The 17,300-nt window shown below is 43.3% G+C and overlaps 1 protein-coding gene across 2 annotated transcripts in view; it reads right to left on the reverse strand.

The window, feature by feature from the left end:
- Window positions 1–2,800: 2,800 nt before the first annotated feature.
- SESN3 (sestrin 3) overlaps window positions 2,801–17,300 on the reverse strand; it is a 44,893-nt gene continuing 30,393 nt past the window's right edge. For both annotated transcript variants that reach the window (XM_055701124.1, XM_055701125.1), the window contains exons 7-10: window positions 14,788–14,903; window positions 12,190–12,380; window positions 11,631–11,775; window positions 2,801–10,790 (exon numbers count right to left, since the gene is read on the reverse strand). In XM_055701124.1, coding sequence (XP_055557099.1) covers window positions 10,704–10,790; window positions 11,631–11,775; window positions 12,190–12,380; window positions 14,788–14,903 — 539 coding nt within the window. In that variant the 3' untranslated portion in view covers window positions 2,801–10,703. The remainder of the gene's footprint in view (window positions 10,791–11,630; window positions 11,776–12,189; window positions 12,381–14,787; window positions 14,904–17,300) is intronic.

Raw genomic sequence — 17,300 nt, forward strand, 5'->3', positions numbered from 1 at the left:
TGCTCTCAGTTCATCACGAGAGGCACGAGGCCGTGAGGACAACGTGGCAGAGGTGGCCTGGGCTGGAGCTAAACCTTCTTCTGTGGGGTCGCACGCTGGGGCAGCAGCAAAGTGCTGGGGAAGTCGTTCCTGGGCAAGTCAGCACTGAACATTGCAGGTCATGACTGCTAAACCACTTTGTTTGGGGCTGAAATCACATTTTGCTGTATTTTTTGTGTCCAGTTTTTGACAACGTTTTATTCCCTGGACATGCTGATACTCTTTATCACCAGCCCCAGGCATGAGGAGGAGGAGGAGGAGGAGGAGGAGGAGGAGGAGGAGGGCATCCTTCTGCAAAAGCACTTTCTTGCAGGTTGGAAACATTTAAGTTTGGCTCCAATGAACTGAAGAAAGCCTGAGGACACCAAAGCATGTGTGGAGGATGCAGAGGGTAGGTTTTAATTTAGCAGTAAATACAGATCCAGTGAATATCTTCTTTTAAGCATTGAAAAGCTTACAAAAAATCAGCGATATTTACATGAGCTCGTTAGTGGGCTGAGTGATGTTATTTATAACATCTATAATTATAGCCTCCGCTCTGCTGTCCAGGTGTCTCACCAGATTGCTCCATCATGATTAAATTAAAAGTTATTGGGGGGAGTTTCTGTGCTCCCTTGTGGCCTGTAATTTGGGCTAGTTTAGCGTGCAGTGTTGAAATCAAGTCACGTTGCTGGTGGGTGCACTTCAGCAGCAATTAATGCAAACGTTTGGGAGAGGACCCACCAGTGGCCCCACACGGGGGCCCAGGGCTGGTCACCATTTCTTCCCAGTACCACGACACAAGGAGCCTGAGGTGATGCTGTGAAGAGGCGAAGGAGACCCCAGTAGAAGCTGAAATCCGACCTGAGGGATGTGGGCTTGCTCCAGCTGTGCGTGGGCACCCCATCTGGGCTTGCAGTGGCATACGGCTGCTGCTCCCGGCTTGTTGGCTCTGCCTGGGAGGCTGGGGTGGCCATGCTCCCGGCTGATGCCACTCGTGGGGCACACTGGGGTGTCTCCCCATGCTCCCTGAGCCTGGGAAGGGACAAGGAGGGGTTTGGGGTCAGCCCAGCCGGGTCTCCCCAAGGACACGCTGCCCGTGCAGGTTGCCCACCCTTCCCGCAGGCACAGCCCTTCCCTCGATCACATGCACCTGTGGGGTGCGGGGGGATTGTCTCTGGCCACCCGGTGCGTGCACATAAGCATCCCTGTGACTCAGTCCCTCTGCCACCGTGTGTGGGTTTCTGGGTTTCTCCAGCCACGTGCAGCGTTTCAGGGTGAGCTGGAGCAGGAGGTGGTGGGTGTGCGGCTCGATGGCGGCAGAGCCGTGGTGGCCCCAGAGGGTGGTCAAGGCGAAAGTCCAGCCAATCTCCCAACACACACAGATGTTTTTGGCTTTGGCTTTCCTGGGAGGGACTGGCCGGAGAGGTGAGGACGTGGTGCAGGGCAAGGCTGGGGTGCCAGGGCAGAGGGGCTGCCTTCTGCCTGCTCTGGGTCCCCCCTCAGCGCTCACGCCACACACTCAGTGACAGCGCAGGGACCAAAACCAGGGCCGGGCTTGCTTGAGGAGGGCACCGTCTTGCCCTGCTGCTTGCCTGTCCTGTGGGACCTTTAGGAAGTAAAGCAGGAGATCCACAGCAGCCCTGGGCTTTGGGGAATATTGCAAGTTTTGGATCTTTTTCACAAGGGTGTTGGCAACACAGTCACCCTCCCTCCAGTCCAGAGCCGCACCGGCACCTGGCGGTGACAGCTGCTGTGCCCGTAAGGGTACGGGAAGCTCTGCCTGGACCCAAGGTGATCGGTATTTTCAGTATTTTGAAACTCCCACTAAAAGCAAGCAAGTACTTAATGTATTTACAGATTTTACTTAACGTGTATTTTTAAAGGGCAGGATGAAGCTGAACCAGCTGAAGGTGCCAGCAGGTAACGGTCATGCTGTGACAGCCCTTGGTCACAGCCCTCCTCAGGGCACGCACCAGCCCTACCAGAACTGGAAATGGGCTTTCTGGGTTTGTCTGGGGGTTATTTCCATCGCAGGGTGAGGGGAGGCCAGGCTGGCTGAGCACCCAGCAGTGGGAGGGTAAGACACACCAAAACCACCCCAGGTCCATGGCTTGTGTTAACTGCTTTTGTCTTTTTGGGGGGACATGAGCATCTCTCCCAGGACACCCCCCCTTGTGATCCCCCAGCACTCTGCCACCCTCCCCCGGGGGCTGGATGGGGCAGACAGCAGGACTGCGGGGGCTTGGGGGGCAACTGAGCTGCTAGGCAAGCTTGGCACTGCCCCGAGCCAGCACCCTCGGCGCACACCTCTCTCCTCCGCGTTTCCTTCGTTGTTTTACAGCCCTCACCCTCTTCTGCTCTGGGGCTCCCTCAGGGCTCCCTGGAAGATGGAGCAGCTCCTGGTGCATCCCACCGCCCGTGGCTTTCACAAAACATTGCTCCAAGAGGAAGGTGACAAGCCCGGTACAAAGAGCAAGCATCACGATGCCCATCGCCCCCTCCCTCATCACAGACAACTGCCTGTTTAAAAGACACTCCCTTTGGCAAGTGCTATAAATTTCAGGACCTATGTTCACACAGATTAAATAGAATTATTACCTATATTATCTACATATAGATTAAATAATTTATATATATTAAACAATACACAGATTAAAAGCCAGGACAAAGGTATGGAGGAAAATGACAGTTCCAGGGCTGGATCCTGTCCTGAAACATGGGATGCTCTGCTCCAGAGGTGTGTTCCCCAGCATGCAGCAAATGATGCTCGAACAGGAGACAGGTTTTATCCATTTTATTTAACCAATGAAATTCCTACTGATAACAATGAAAGTAATTTCAGCAAGTATAAATGTGATACAGTTTTAAACAAACCCCATTGTTCCGTACCTATAAATAGATTTTTCAAAACCTCATAAAAAGTGCAGATTTATGAATTGCTGTTAAAATGTTAATACATGATTCCTTTGTTTAAAAATGCGTTTTGTCTCTTAACTCACAAAAAAAGAAGTTCCTTCTGCATCTGTTCAGATAAATTCAAGTCGGGTAACTTAAAAACTAACAAAAGTCACACACACACAAAAAAATAAATCCATCCCACTAGTCAGTCTGTCCTCTGCAAAAAAAACAAACAACAAAACCCAACAAAAAAAAAAATTGAAAAAACCCAAACAAAACCCAACCAGCAACAACAGAAAAAAATAAATGATAAAAGCTGCTGTGGAAACCCACAGTAAGCTCCTAGCAGCTGCCTCACCTTGCAGGCAAGCCTCCTGCGAAAGCATGGAGCCCATGGCCTTATCTCTGGAGCTCAGGGCAGGTGGTGGCCTGGGAGGCAGGACAGGTGATGTGCCACCCGCCTGTGGGATGCTGTAGGGACCATGGGACCCACAGAGCTACCATGCTTCCCCGCTTTGTGGTGGTGGGATGGAGCAGCAGAATCAGAGCTTTGTCCTTAATCTTCCACCCCTGACCACTCGTGCGGCCAGGGCGGCAGGAGGCAAGAAGCTGACAGCTGCCGGCCTGGGGCTGGGTACAATTTACCCGCTGGCCAGAGGGTGAGAGGTGGGAGATGTGACAAAACGCCACCTTTCCTGGGCACTGCCCTGCCCTGCCTGCTGCCAAGGGGGCTCAGACCCACAGCTGCCAACGGGGAGCCGACGCCACTTCTTACCCCCAATGTGCCGGGCCCTGCAGACAGCAAATCAAGGGCTAATTTTTGCACTCAACAGAGGCTTGGAAGCTTTTCAGCTGCAGAAATGCCGTGCCCACGTTTCTGGTCCAGCAGCTGGTCCGTCCATCCCTCGCACGCTGGCAAGGCTCACGTCTGCCCTGTGCACCAGCCAGTGGCAGGCTCATGGGCACGGGGGGCTGAAACCCACGCCAGATCCCGGCCTTCCTGGCGTCTGGGTCCAAATGCAGCCAAACGCAGGGCGGCCGTGCAGCTCGGACCGTGCTTTTTGCAGAGAGGGGGCTCAGCTCACCCATGGTCAGGAGAGGTCTGCGGGTGCACCTCCCTGTATCTACAGTGGTATTTCATCTACAGCAGGGTCTGTTTAGCAAGAGCAGTTTAAAGTGGCTATGTTTATCAAGTTTGCTACTTTATGAATTAAAAAATTAAAAAAAAAAACCAAACAACAAAACAAAAAACCAAACCCCAACAACTATAAATACAAAGACTCTCACACACCAGACACTTGCAGCCTGCGTGACTCATAAACCGCATCAATATTTCTGTTAAAAAGCTTATTCTACTTAAAACTATACATAGTACAAGAGACTGAAAAGTGGCAGTTGTGTACGGGCACGCTGCCTGCCCCAGGGTGGCCCACAGTCAGGTGCTCCCTAAAAAATCAAGGAGTTACAGTAACACGGCACAGGACTGCAAAGCCGATCACAGCTTCTGCTTACACTGCATACGAAGTACCAAGGGGAACACAAAAAAGAACTGGTGTTAATACTGATGGATTAAAGAGTAACTATAAAGATCAAAACAGACGTTCACAGCATGCTACATATATTGCTCACAAACGTTTCTTTTTTTTTTTTTTTAAAAAAAGGCTAATACGAAACAAGGAGTTGGCAGTCTGATTTTCAGTTATGTCGGATAGAAGGATAAAGCATATACATTCATTGTGTGGCTTTCCAGCAAAAGGAGGAAAGGGTAAAACGGAGAGATTTCAAGTTTACAAAATTTGTATTTTTTTAAGCTACAGTTTATATCCAGTTCCAGTCACAGCCGTGAAAAGATTTCCGACTGTGTCGCCTTGCGGAGTCCAAGAGCCGTAGCCTAATTATTATTCCCCTAAAAGCAGCCGCATCCCTGCCACCCTGAGCACGCGGCAGCTGGGCTGGCAGGAAGAGGTCTGGGTCTGGTGGCACAATATGAGCATGAAGTGGGCAACGAGGAACAGTTCTGGACCACGCGCCTTTGGATCTGCTGCTGTCGCTGCCCCCCCAGACCCCTCAGCTGGAGACACAATGCTTGGCGATTCACCCACTTCGTCTCAAAACTACCTTCAAAGGGCTGATGGGAACAAGAAAATGTAATTGCACAGCGGCACGTTCTTCTCAGGCAGAAGCGAACAGTTCCCAGGAAGGGTCCCAGCTCTTGCCCAGCTACAGAAGCCCTCTGGACACCTGGTAAGGAGGTGTCTCCACCATGTCCCCTAGGCGCAGACATACACAAGAACCTCTCAGACACATCAGTGAAGTTTCTGACCAACTGACCAACGTATCAACTCCTCCTGTGCTAGTTGTGTCCCCTCGAGAGCACCTGTGGTCTGCACCTTCTAACGCTGACAGTGTGGCTTGCTCCCCGCAATTAGTATATTAATGGGTATCTTCAGTACCACCTCTAACTACCGTCAGGAACGACAGCAGAATTCAGATTTCTGTTTTCCACGAGCCCTGATGACACTTGGTACCCGTGAGAACATCCAACCCTGCCTATGTCTCCGCAGCCACTCCATGCCACATGTTTGGATTTATCCCACAGATAAGTGAAAAACCCAAATCCACTTGTTCCAGAGGCTGGTCACTGTCTGCCTGGCTACAAGGAACCCGAGAAGCTGCCAACCCAACAACCCTGTAAGGCTGCCTGGCACAAGAGGACCTCAAATCCCCCATTAGATGTCCCTCAAAGAAACCATGCTGCATGGCTGAACAGCTCAAGCATGGGGAGTTTTGCCAAAGAAAGGCTTTCCTTAGTGGATCCACTGGATTATTACTCCAACTCCAGAGATGGGATCTGACACGCTACTGGCAAATGCTACCTAAATGTAAGCAAGTACTGAGTGTCATCCTCACGAACGAAAACGTAGAATTTTCCTGTCCAGAAATAACCTAAAATGGCAATTAAGTGTTTCTGACCCTCTGAACTCAACAGCAAATGGTGATACAGGAACCTAGCACTGTTTCACAAGGTTAAGGCTAGGAGGTTCTCCATGCACGACTGCTAGGGGTTGTGAGTTGAGAAGATAGGAAGCACTTGATGCAGGGTGGTGGTGGTTGGAAAATGACCATTTTTGCCTCTGGTCACTGCCCCAGCAGGATTAAATGTTTGCAAGAGAGACCTATGTGTGTTGGGGGAACAGCAGCATGACCGCATGCTAGGACGTGCTCTAAGGGACAAGTTAACACTGATCAAGATGCTCCTAAAGTTTCCTCATACTACTGTGCTCTCTCCATCTCCCACACCTGTGATCTATGCAGCAGGTATGAAATGTTAAATTCATTTGGAGATAAAAATTTTCATTTACGATTCCCAAATGTGGAAAAGCTGGTGGATGCATCTCTTCAGACAAACATAGTGTTGGGGGACATTAGGGAGGATAAATCTGAAGTTCAGATAGTAACTGACATTTTCATCCAGCTCTTGGAATGACTGCTAACGGCAAACCAATTCCTACATCTTTATGTTCAGATCAGCTCCGAGAAAGTTCATTTACAATGAATCCATCTCCTTTGCCTTCCTTTTGTGCAACATCACCCCTTATTTACGGGAGGAGGATCCAAACCTCTAAGGAAAGTAACTGAAAGAACATCACTTGAAATCAAGAAGATCTGGAATATTTCTTTCTGGCCAAAACTTTTTAGTTCAGCCACAAGCTATCCACTCGCTACTGCCAATAAATCTCTGCAAGTAGAGGTTAAATAATCCAGTTCTTCTAAAAGGGAGTCCAAACTCTGGAACATGAGCCTGAAATGCATGCCTATGTTCATGGAAAACATACATGCAAGAGAAACATCGAGAACCTGTTCTGCAAGAGCAGCAACTTACAGTTTAACTGCTTTGGGAGAGGTTTCTCTAAGCCTACATTAAGCCCCCAGAACAACCCACTTCACTAACAATCGCTGCAAATCACATGGATCTGCCACACGTTACTCCTTTAATCTCTATGGAAACTGATTTTATTCTATGGAATTTAGGCAACTAAGTATCTTTAAAAATCTGACTCAAAAATGCAAGTGGGCACCTTGTAGGTTTTATGCTAAGTGCCTAGGTGCTTAAATTCCCACTGAAATTTAGGTAACTAGCTGCTTTTTCCAAATCCTATGAAAACACCTATCAGCATCACTACAAACAAAAATACTTTTGAAGAATTTGGTGCTTTGACCTTCTGCACTCAAGTAACAGAGAAGCAAAATGTTTTCCTTTTTGTTCTGATCTGTTCTAAATTTATAGAGATCTACATTTGTAACTGTTTACAATCACCGATTTATCTGTCCTTAAGGCTTTTTTAATACATAGGAAGAGCTGACAGTGGCAATTCTGTGACTCTTAAGTCTGAAGATACATCCTTTTCATTTTAGTGAAGGCTTTAGGAGAAAGAATGTATGTTTCAGTTCAGTCTTGATGAAAATAAACTCATCTCCAGCTCACCAAAATTCTCATACGATACCACAATGCTAGCTTTAGTAGTTATCTGCACAAACCCTGCCCTAGTTTAAAATGGTTTCTGTTCCTGTATGATGGCACTCTTGTAACGTTCGGCTGCAGGCAGAGTGTTCTGGGAAATGCAAATGCTTTCTCCAATCAGCATTTCTTCACTGCATTACCCAAAAAATGGAGGAATTTCAGCAAGAATGTACTCTATTGCAATACACATCTTGAAGCAATTCTGCAATGACAAGAAGCTGTCCATGCTCAAAAGCTCTGTTCCCTACTTGCAGCATTCCCTGTGCTAGCTGGTTATTTGTGCCTACCAAGTTTCCTCTTCAGCAGACAGGAGACCGTACACTTTGTTTTTATGTTGGTCACAGCTGGGATTTTGTGGGCTAACATTAATGCTGGCAAATATCAATTCCAACAAAGGAACACAGAGGGAGAGTACCTACACTTCCAATGATTACAGTGCTCTTAAGAATAACGAATAAAGTGTGAAAATTCACATTCATGAGTGCTTTAAAAATGCAAAAAAATCCAAGAACACTTGCACATTAAAATTTGGCACAGTGGGAGCCTAAAACGTGCATAAAGTGTATGGTAGAGTTGTCTGACTTTAAATACCTATTCTGAACAAACACCTATCAAAAATCATAAATTTGAGTATAAAACCCAGGCTATATATAAATTGTTACACTGTAAATGCAATACTTTGGGGAAAAAAAAAAGCCACATGGAAAAAATTTCCAGAAGTTTCAAGTTTGCATTTAATATTGAAAAAAACAGAGGAATTGCAAACCAGTTTACAATGACATTTCCTACTGTGGATTGTCTTCCAGGCCATATGTGACTTGATATGGCACGTTAAAAAAAAGAAATCACTGGCTTACTACAAATTTTATGAAGCAATCCATTTATGGTTTCTGTATTTCAAATCTGCTCACGTACTTTGCTCAGAAGGCATTTGAGCTGGCAAGTATATTTCATACGGAAAGAAGTAAAGGCACTCATGTTTCCAAACATAAAACTCAACCTACCTTAAAAGTCTTGCACTTCTGAAGGGAAACTAAGCCGTTGTGTTAAGTTACCTGAATCTAGTTTCATCTCCTTTCCAGAGCTCAACCGTGCTTCTTGAGAACTACTTGACTTTTCAAAGCAAAGGAATTTGAAGTAGTACTGTACAGTTCCCATCACTTGAAAAAAGCAAAAGTATTGCATGAAAACTTCACTCAGCAGAACTGTTTTATGCACAAAAGCCATCAGGTATGGCCACTACAGCCACAAGAGGGAGGAAAAAGTATCATTACAACTCAGAAAGTTAAGTTAACCTAAGTTCATACATAGAGCATCTCAATGCTTCTGAGAAATCTTTGCAGTTAGCTACACAAGATAAATAAATCTGATGTTTTACCCAATGCTCTCTCTAGAAGAGAGTCCAATGCTGTCTATTGGGTATTCTTCTAAATAGTCAACGTTACATTAAAAAAAAATATTACTGGTTTCTTTCTCAAAGGGTTTTCACATGCAGGGTCTGCAGTTTGAAAGTGCAGAAAAGTGTACAATCATTTAGCTTTCCAATTAAAGCGAAAAAAACAACATGCGAAGTCACAGCAAGGTATCAGGAAAAGGGAAGAAAAGAGAAAACTAACTTTAGTAGCGTACTGGTCCATGATTTTGTCAATGAAAAGTGTTAAGATATGACTGACAGTATCTTTTTAAAACTATTCTGCAATCACCAATGAAAAAAAATGCTGTATCAACTTCTACAATCCAATGGAATATTAAAAATAAACCTATCCAGTTAGTTTTGAATGTATGCAACAGAAATAAAGGTCACCCTCCTCAACGAAATATGGGAAGTCCAAACCAACGGACAAAGTTGAAGCAGTGACAACTTGCATCCTACTGGGTAAGTTTAAGCATCTCTTTAGGCACTTCACTGGTTCATTAAATGCAATACAAAATAAAGCTATAAATATCAACATTTTGTGCTCTTAAAAATTAGTCAAAAGCAACAGAAAACAGCACAAAAGTGTGACATTTTTGGCAGCTTATTTCTTCCCTTCCCCAATATTACCAGTTGTCCAAGAATGCTTTGTTTTGGGGATGCTTTGGCATCTCAGTATCAGGTTGTCTCAAGCCGTAAAAGCTAAAACAAAACTGCTAGGCCTTAGACAATAAAGAAATTTGGTTTTGAAATTTCTTTATGGCTATATAAGAAGGACACTTTAGCAGTGGCATGATAGGGAAAAAAGCTTGCTTTCTTTTTAAATATTGCACTTTTCTTTTGTTCACTCACACTAATGCATAGAAACTTTTTTTAAACTTTGAATATTAAAATTTCATGCTATGAAAAAGTTATGGGAAATAAATTTCTATACATCCAATATGAAAGAACAGATATGCTAGCCTTCCTTTACTTTCCTTAGTCAAAACACTGAGAAAGAAGAGAGTGCAAAAAAACCCACAACCCTATTTTTGGTCAGCCTGTGTATTAACTTTATAGGTGCCAACTAAACATATAGCAACATGTGATGAGCATGGATATTGTGAGGACAACTGAGGGTGACTGTCAGTACAACAAGATTGTGCATAACTGAAACACAGTAAATGTGGCTGAAATGGCAAATCGTGAGGCCTCTTCTCTTGGGAAGGGGCGCAACAAAGCAGATGAATTTTGCACTTCAGTAGCATGCCGTAGGGTTTATCATGATTAACTTCACATTAAAGTGTGCTCAATGTTTGCATTCACATCTCACACCACCTTCAATTGCTGTAGTAAGACAGTGACTGGCAAGCAGTTTCCAGGAGACACAGAAGAATCCAGTGGGCAATTCAATGCAACGCAGCCTGCGCGTCTCTGTCACAAGTCACGACATGGTGGTATGTTCTCAGGACAGGCAAAACCAACCTTCTGCTGGACTCCACTAATCTGAAAAATGATTGCTTGGAAAAAGAAGTTTTAAGCACTTCACTCCAGTGCTTAAAGAACAAAGCGCTAGGATTGGATATAATAAAAACAGTTTCAGGATCCTGACCATTGTGCAGAAATCCAGCCGGAAACAATGCAGAGTAGTGCTCCTCAGTGTTACTTTTGTTATCATTAGTAATGTTAAGCATCAAGAAAATAAAACACGTCATTGCACATTACAGCCGTCAAGAAGCACGGCTAAACTTTGACACTAGAGAATTGAATAACCTGATGCTACATCACAAACAGCTTCTGGTGTGTATCTATTTTGAAAGGTCTTTACATACTCAGTAAAAACTCCTTTACTCCTGCCCAGCGAATGCTTCAGGTTAAGTGACGAGTTATGGCACGAAGGGCATACAGAAGTTCGGCTTGCATACGAGCTTCCATTAGAAGTAGATTGACATGAACCTGTTAAAAATTAAATCAGCCATTTAGTTCACCTCTGGACGCAACACCATTTATTCTTTTAGGCTGTAATTTCTAACCCTTAGTTAAGTATTGCTGCAAGAGACTATGTCCTCTCTCTCTGTACCCCGCCACAGGACTTCAGTTCCTCTTGAGACAGCTGTGTAGTACACCAATACTAGACAACACCCTAGGACTGCAAGGAACTAGCCTCAACTGCTACTTTAAGCAATCTTCCATTTGAGAAGTCCCAATAAAACCATTTTTGTATCCTAATGGTATTGTTTATGAAATATATTTGGTTTTCTTTACTATGTGTAACTGCTATACGGGAGTGCAGAATAAGGAATAGTTCACATGCCAGATAGGCTAGCAGGCACATAAGCACTGAATCCTGGTCAGGAAGCATTTAATGTGCATTTCTGAAGACACACTGACATTTTTATTAATGAAAAATACCATAAAGATTTTACATATATATAAAAATATATATACACACACATGTACGTGTATGAGTTAATGTCTTTTTTGATCCCCAGATCCCAAGTATTGGCACAGTTGACCACTTCTCCATTCCCCAGTTTATCCAATTCTCTATTACAGCTGTCAGTTTAATTTTATGGAGAAGTCACTCAAAATAGTAACAACAAAAAGAATCAGTATTTCCAGTACACTGAGAAGTATTTTTGTACAACTGATATCCAACACTCAATGAATTAATCTCATTTGTTTTTCTCTGGTTAAAAACAGTTTGACACATACTGCTATTTTTAGGTATTGCTGCGTTTTCATTTTTAAACAGCATGGTGGTCTCTGAAGCCAGTTTAGCTTTGAAATATGTACCTTCTCCGAGTGCTTGAACTGACGCCAGTAACTATCGTACATGCGCTTGGTAGTTCTCTCTGGGTAGCAGGTCACTGTCTTTATGTAAACCTTCAGGCTGCGTTCAAGTAATTGATTAACTTCTCCATAATCATAGTCATCATACCTAAGGAACACAGGCAATCATTCTCTTGGATGTTAAGTTTTTAAAAGCATGGTCTTTTCAGCATTATGCTCTTAAGTTTGGGAATTGGAGCCTTTATTATACACACTAGAAAACCACCTGCTAAAAGGATCTGAAAGGCTTAGCACTAGGACACTGTCTTTTCTGAACAAAGGATACAGGCTGGCTTCAGAGAAAACCTTTCTGTAATAATCCTCACCCCGATCCATGATAATTTTCTCCAATGGAAGCGGAAGTTATACTGACATGCCAGCAAAACCACTCCAGCCTCCAGACTGAGGTACCACTTCCACTTTAACACCCTGAGTCTAAAATCATGCTTTTCACATGGTTCGCTTTCCGTTCTGTTTACACAGTTCATAATGCACTCCAAAGTCAGGGGATTTTCATCCATACCTGATTCCATACATACAGTGGACATAGTTAAATAAAGCTCTTCTTAGCGTAGTTGTATCAACATCTTCATGCGTTGCCATAGTGTTATATGTGAGGTTATATACCATCCGAAACTTCTCATCAAGGAGATGCCCAATATCAGAATAAAGCCTGTTTACAAGGGAAAAGCCATGATTTTCCCAGGTATAGTCCTGCAGGAAGAGAAGGAAATATATAAATGTACAAATGAAATGAAGTCGCTAGCTGATTCCCCCTATAGCTCAACAGCTTTTGTTGTCTGCTAGTTACAGCTTTATTCTCTGCAAAAAATTTACATTTTGAATCCTTCATCCATATCACCTGCTCTGTTCCCCCAGGCTTCCTGGCAATGAATACCACATTGCAACACCACACCTCCAGCTGGATATCATTAGCCTACAGGAGAAAAAAACCAAACTTCTGAGTGTTGAGGCAATTTTCCACTGTCTGCTATGCCACTCCAACCACTGCCATTCTATGTGGGATGGAGTTTAAAAACTTGCTCCTCTTAGAGGCTTTCATGCTTAGCTCTGAGCAGAGATGGCAGTATTTACTTGAGCCAGGACGTACAATCATTGGGTGAAGTGCTGAACTGTCCTTGAACAAACTAATAAAATCCAGGCTGCTTTGGTCTTAGACAAGCACGTGGACTGCAAGGATAAAAGCTTGCCCGCTCATACCAGGAATAGGAAATCTTTGCAGAGTGGTGGCACCGCAGCAGCATCAGAGAACAACCCTGCTTCAGAGCACCATGCAACTGCTCTCCATGCTGCAGTTACACAGAACATGTTAGTCTGCCACATCCTCGGCAAGGTGTTCAATCACTCAATCACTGATGCCATCTTTACAATGGAGGGCATCATCTCCATGTCCTTCCTGTGTCTGGCTGTTTTCAAAAGGTACTGCTGGGCAAGGGTCCTCACCCAGGCACTTCAGAGCACGTCTACTGGACTGAGCCCGATTAGGATAGTGGAGAAGAGTAGGCAGGGCAGTACTCAGCTGCCTGACAGAGGCATTCAGCGACTCTGAAACAGGCCACAACATCACATTTGGCTTCCAGCTGCCTGTCCGAAAGACCGTAAGGCTTGTGAGAAATACGCCATACCTACCAGCCCTGTACAGGTGTCCCGGACACCTGGGGCATCACAAAAGGCTCTGAAAGCCAGAAGACCCAGGATGGAAAAAAAGTTTACTAATGGCAGTTGTTACATACCAACAATGAAAAAGGAAAAAAAAAAAGTTTAAAGACATTCTGCTATGTATGGATTACCTTTTTCTATTCCTAAATTTAAATCCAGAGAGATAAAGGCCATCTTGTTTTATCAGAATAAGGATTAGATTTATTGCAGGGGTTTGTGACGGTACTGCAATTTAAATAGCATTAACGGCAGAGCATTTGGGAAGCTGTGTGTATATACATCAAACTGCTTAAGAGCAGGACATACTAATAAAGTTAAATCAAAGTGACTCCCCTGAATGTAGGCCAGAAGCTGTCCTGTTTATTTAAGAGTAGAGATGTTTTGGTTCCAATTTCAACTTCTGTAGAGCTTTTTTCCATGGGAGCCTGCTGCTCCTAAAGTACTTAAGCAGAATGTTTGATTTACAGGCACTGACTCTGCCTTATTCTTTTTGGCAGTATCTACCTACTTCAGGCTCATATAAAGACCACAGAGTGAATTGTCCAGATCAGTGGAGACTGATATATAGCTAAATACATTTCCTGTGAATGGTAATGGATTCTTTATTTTATACACTTAGATACATCTTCTGACTATGGAGCTTTCCTGCACCTACTGTTTTTTTAATTCAAGTTCTTTTGATTTGGTTTAATATTTCTTCCATTGCTTACAATTTATTATTAAACTGCTGATTAATCTACTCTATAAACTGCAACAGAACCACTTAGAATGTTCCTCCTGTTATATATATTATGAAGTTCATGAGTCTGGTCATAGAAAAAGATGCCAATATGTATGACAATGTACAGGTAAAATGTACATGCTGTTCTTTCAATGGCACTAAAAAATTACATTCAAATATAAGCAAAAACTTTAGGAATCGTATTTAGGAACTCTTTCTTTCCCAACATTCAAAGTCCAGTGATATGGTGCATATATGAGAACGATACTCAGCAAATTGCTTTCACAGACATATACATATCTAGATATTGATAACCACTGGACAAAGAATACTTGGTAAAATGACAGGAATAAAACAAAGAGTTCTTCCAATGGATTTTTCTTTTATGAAATCTGGCGGGAAGTAAATATATTCTTTCTTTTCTACCCTTCACTTTTACTCCAGATTTAGTGATATGCTTTGTAGTTTTCAAACATTAATTCTGGTAGTAATTGGAGTAAGACTGAATGCCAAGTACTCCCTTGGCTGAGATTTACAAATAGTAAAAGACTCATCTCAGGTAGATTTATGGAAGCTTGCAAATTATTTAACAGACCAGGACAAGAAAAGGAACATGCAACAAACATGCCCCACTACAAACATTTCACTCTATTTGCCTTATTTGCCCTGTAGTGAGATATACAAACATTCTTTAAGTGAATATAATTTTAGAGATGGTACCTGAGCTCTGAATGTTGGCAGATGGTCTTCTCCTCGCCTTGCAAAGTCTTTGTACCCAAACCCAGGATCTTCAATATAGCGGGAGACATCTGTAGAAACTATTTCATCATCAAATGCTGTGAATAAAGCAGCAACATACTTTGTTTTAGGCTAGCCCATGACTTAGCACTGACTTCCAACTACTACTCTACTACAGCGCTAGAGAACAATTTTAGAAGTTGTGCAAACGAAGAGTGTAGAGGAATGAAGGCAGTGGGTTGATTAGCATTGATAACATGCAGCTGTGGCCTTGCCTCAGCGGCAGTGGGTTGATTGACATGGATGATGTGCAGCTGTAGCTCGTTCAGCTAAGTGGTTAAATAGCCCTGAGGAGGGTGGGGGAGAGGGTTGGATGGAGGAGGAGTGGTGTGGTCTGTCCTCTGGAGGAAGGAAAAACAGCACACAGCATAGACAGTAGAATCTGACTGATGGTAAAGCCTTGTTGCAGCTTGATAGCTTGCTTGTACTGCAACAGAAGAGGGTGGTATGAAGGAAACACTGTAATCCCAGTCTGTTTGCTTGTACGGGATCCATCCCCTTTATTGAGCCAACTAAATGTCAGCCTACACCAGACATCTAATGTACTTCTACAAAATGGGAAGAGATGGTCTAAACTTCTGTCTGGAGGTGTGCTCTTCTCTCTGTTGACTTCTGAGGGGGTCTTGGTATCTTAAATCAGGAAGATGAATCCCATTTGTGAAGTCATTGTGCTAGGATAAGAAACAGGGAAATGTACCCCTGACAAAGTGACTGCTATGCTGAGCAGATACAGCATCAGGAAATACACCAGCTCTGTTCTATAAACTGGAGTACGAGCAACCAGAAAGCAAAGCAACACTTCACTTGTAAATATCAGTTGAAGATTATATGAAAGCAAAGAGCGCTACAGTACATCAGGCTGAAATTCTGCCAGAAGCTCTAGTAACTAAGCATCTTCAAAGAGCTCCAAAATGTGTCACTAAGCAAGCACAGGTTCTCTATCAGGAATCAATCTTTCCCTCCCAAATAAACAGGTGGCTTGATTGTGTAACTACCTCTACAGAAGTTGACTACTGCATAGCTGACTGCATTTGACCCTGATGTTAAAATCCTGGGTTGCTTCCACATGCGTTGACAGAACAGTTGCCATATGTCTGCTGTTAACACCTTGAAAATTCAGTTAATCTAAGAATTGCAGAACTGCTTTATCTCCTCTTTGCCTCATTAAACAATCAAAACATGGCTGTGTAGGAAGAAGCTTGCACAGCATCTGCTACAGCAAATCCTCAGTGAAGAATAAAAAACCTGCGTACACACACACTCCCCTGACAAGGACTGAATTTCATGAAAAGGTAGAGGCTCGACACATAGAGACTCCTCAAACCCAAACCAGCAAAAGGCAAAAAGGGAGGAAAGTCAACAAAACCATCAGCAATTCCATCAAAAAAACCCTTCTGTCCCAAACAACACCTCTTCCTTATACACCTAAAGTTGCAGAAACCCATGGAAATCCCAATTTGACAATGAAACTGCAATGGGCATCCATTTACCCACACTGTTGATACTGTCTGACCAAATCAAAACAGAGCAAGAATGGACAATGCCCATTTCTTAAAATCCAGCCATGAAGTTTCTGGACCTATCTTCTTTTCAGAGCATGTTCCTGGAGAGCCACAAAACAATCTCCCTGTTGATCCACCATACATTCTTCCTCCCTTCTGGGCTCAGTGCAAAAAAACTTAGATAATATTCAGACACATTTGGTCCGGAGCTGCTGTGGTCTGAATTCACAGTGTCAGTAAACTGTGAAGCATTTTAGAGGTAACTGCTTAAAAAGACACAAGCTATCATCTTCACTCTACTATAGGCTCTACTATAAGGAAATGGTTGGAAATTCTTACTGTCTTAATAGTATTCTTTCTTTGAACACTTTCTTCAGAAAAAAACCCCACCCTCCTGTCTATAGAAAACAGATTTCATTGTGTTTTCATTGTATTGTTAGAGATGAAGGCCTCCAGAGCACATGAAAAATATTGGAGAAGAGGCTTTCAGCTCAGAATTTTGAACATTATTTAAGAATTTTTTAAAAAAACCTAAGAATCTCTATCACAGCACAGGCAGTGGAACAGCACAATGTTATGATCACTCAGAATGGCAAGTTAGAAATGTCCTTTCCAGGTGGACAGTAAGTGGTGAAGAAGTTGAGCCTCATCCCAATCTACTTTCTGAACTAAATGCTGTATCTGAAGGCTACTTGTTGAAGTTCTAACTGCTGCAGAACCTACGCCTGCGAAATACTACTGAATATTTACATGAATGAATTAGTTCTAAGATATAGATATAGATACAAAGCATATAAAGAAAGAGAAATTTACACCCAACTTTTCAAAAAAGTCTACAGGCTTGGGTTTTTTTTATATACAAAAGCTAAATTTCAAATAGCAAAAAGGATGGTGTTATTTACCAACCAAGAAATCCTAAGCAGATGAAGCAAG

Source organism: Falco cherrug, chromosome 2 (assembly GCF_023634085.1).
Source record: "Falco cherrug isolate bFalChe1 chromosome 2, bFalChe1.pri, whole genome shotgun sequence".
Classification (NCBI taxonomy): domain Eukaryota; kingdom Metazoa; phylum Chordata; class Aves; order Falconiformes; family Falconidae; genus Falco; species Falco cherrug.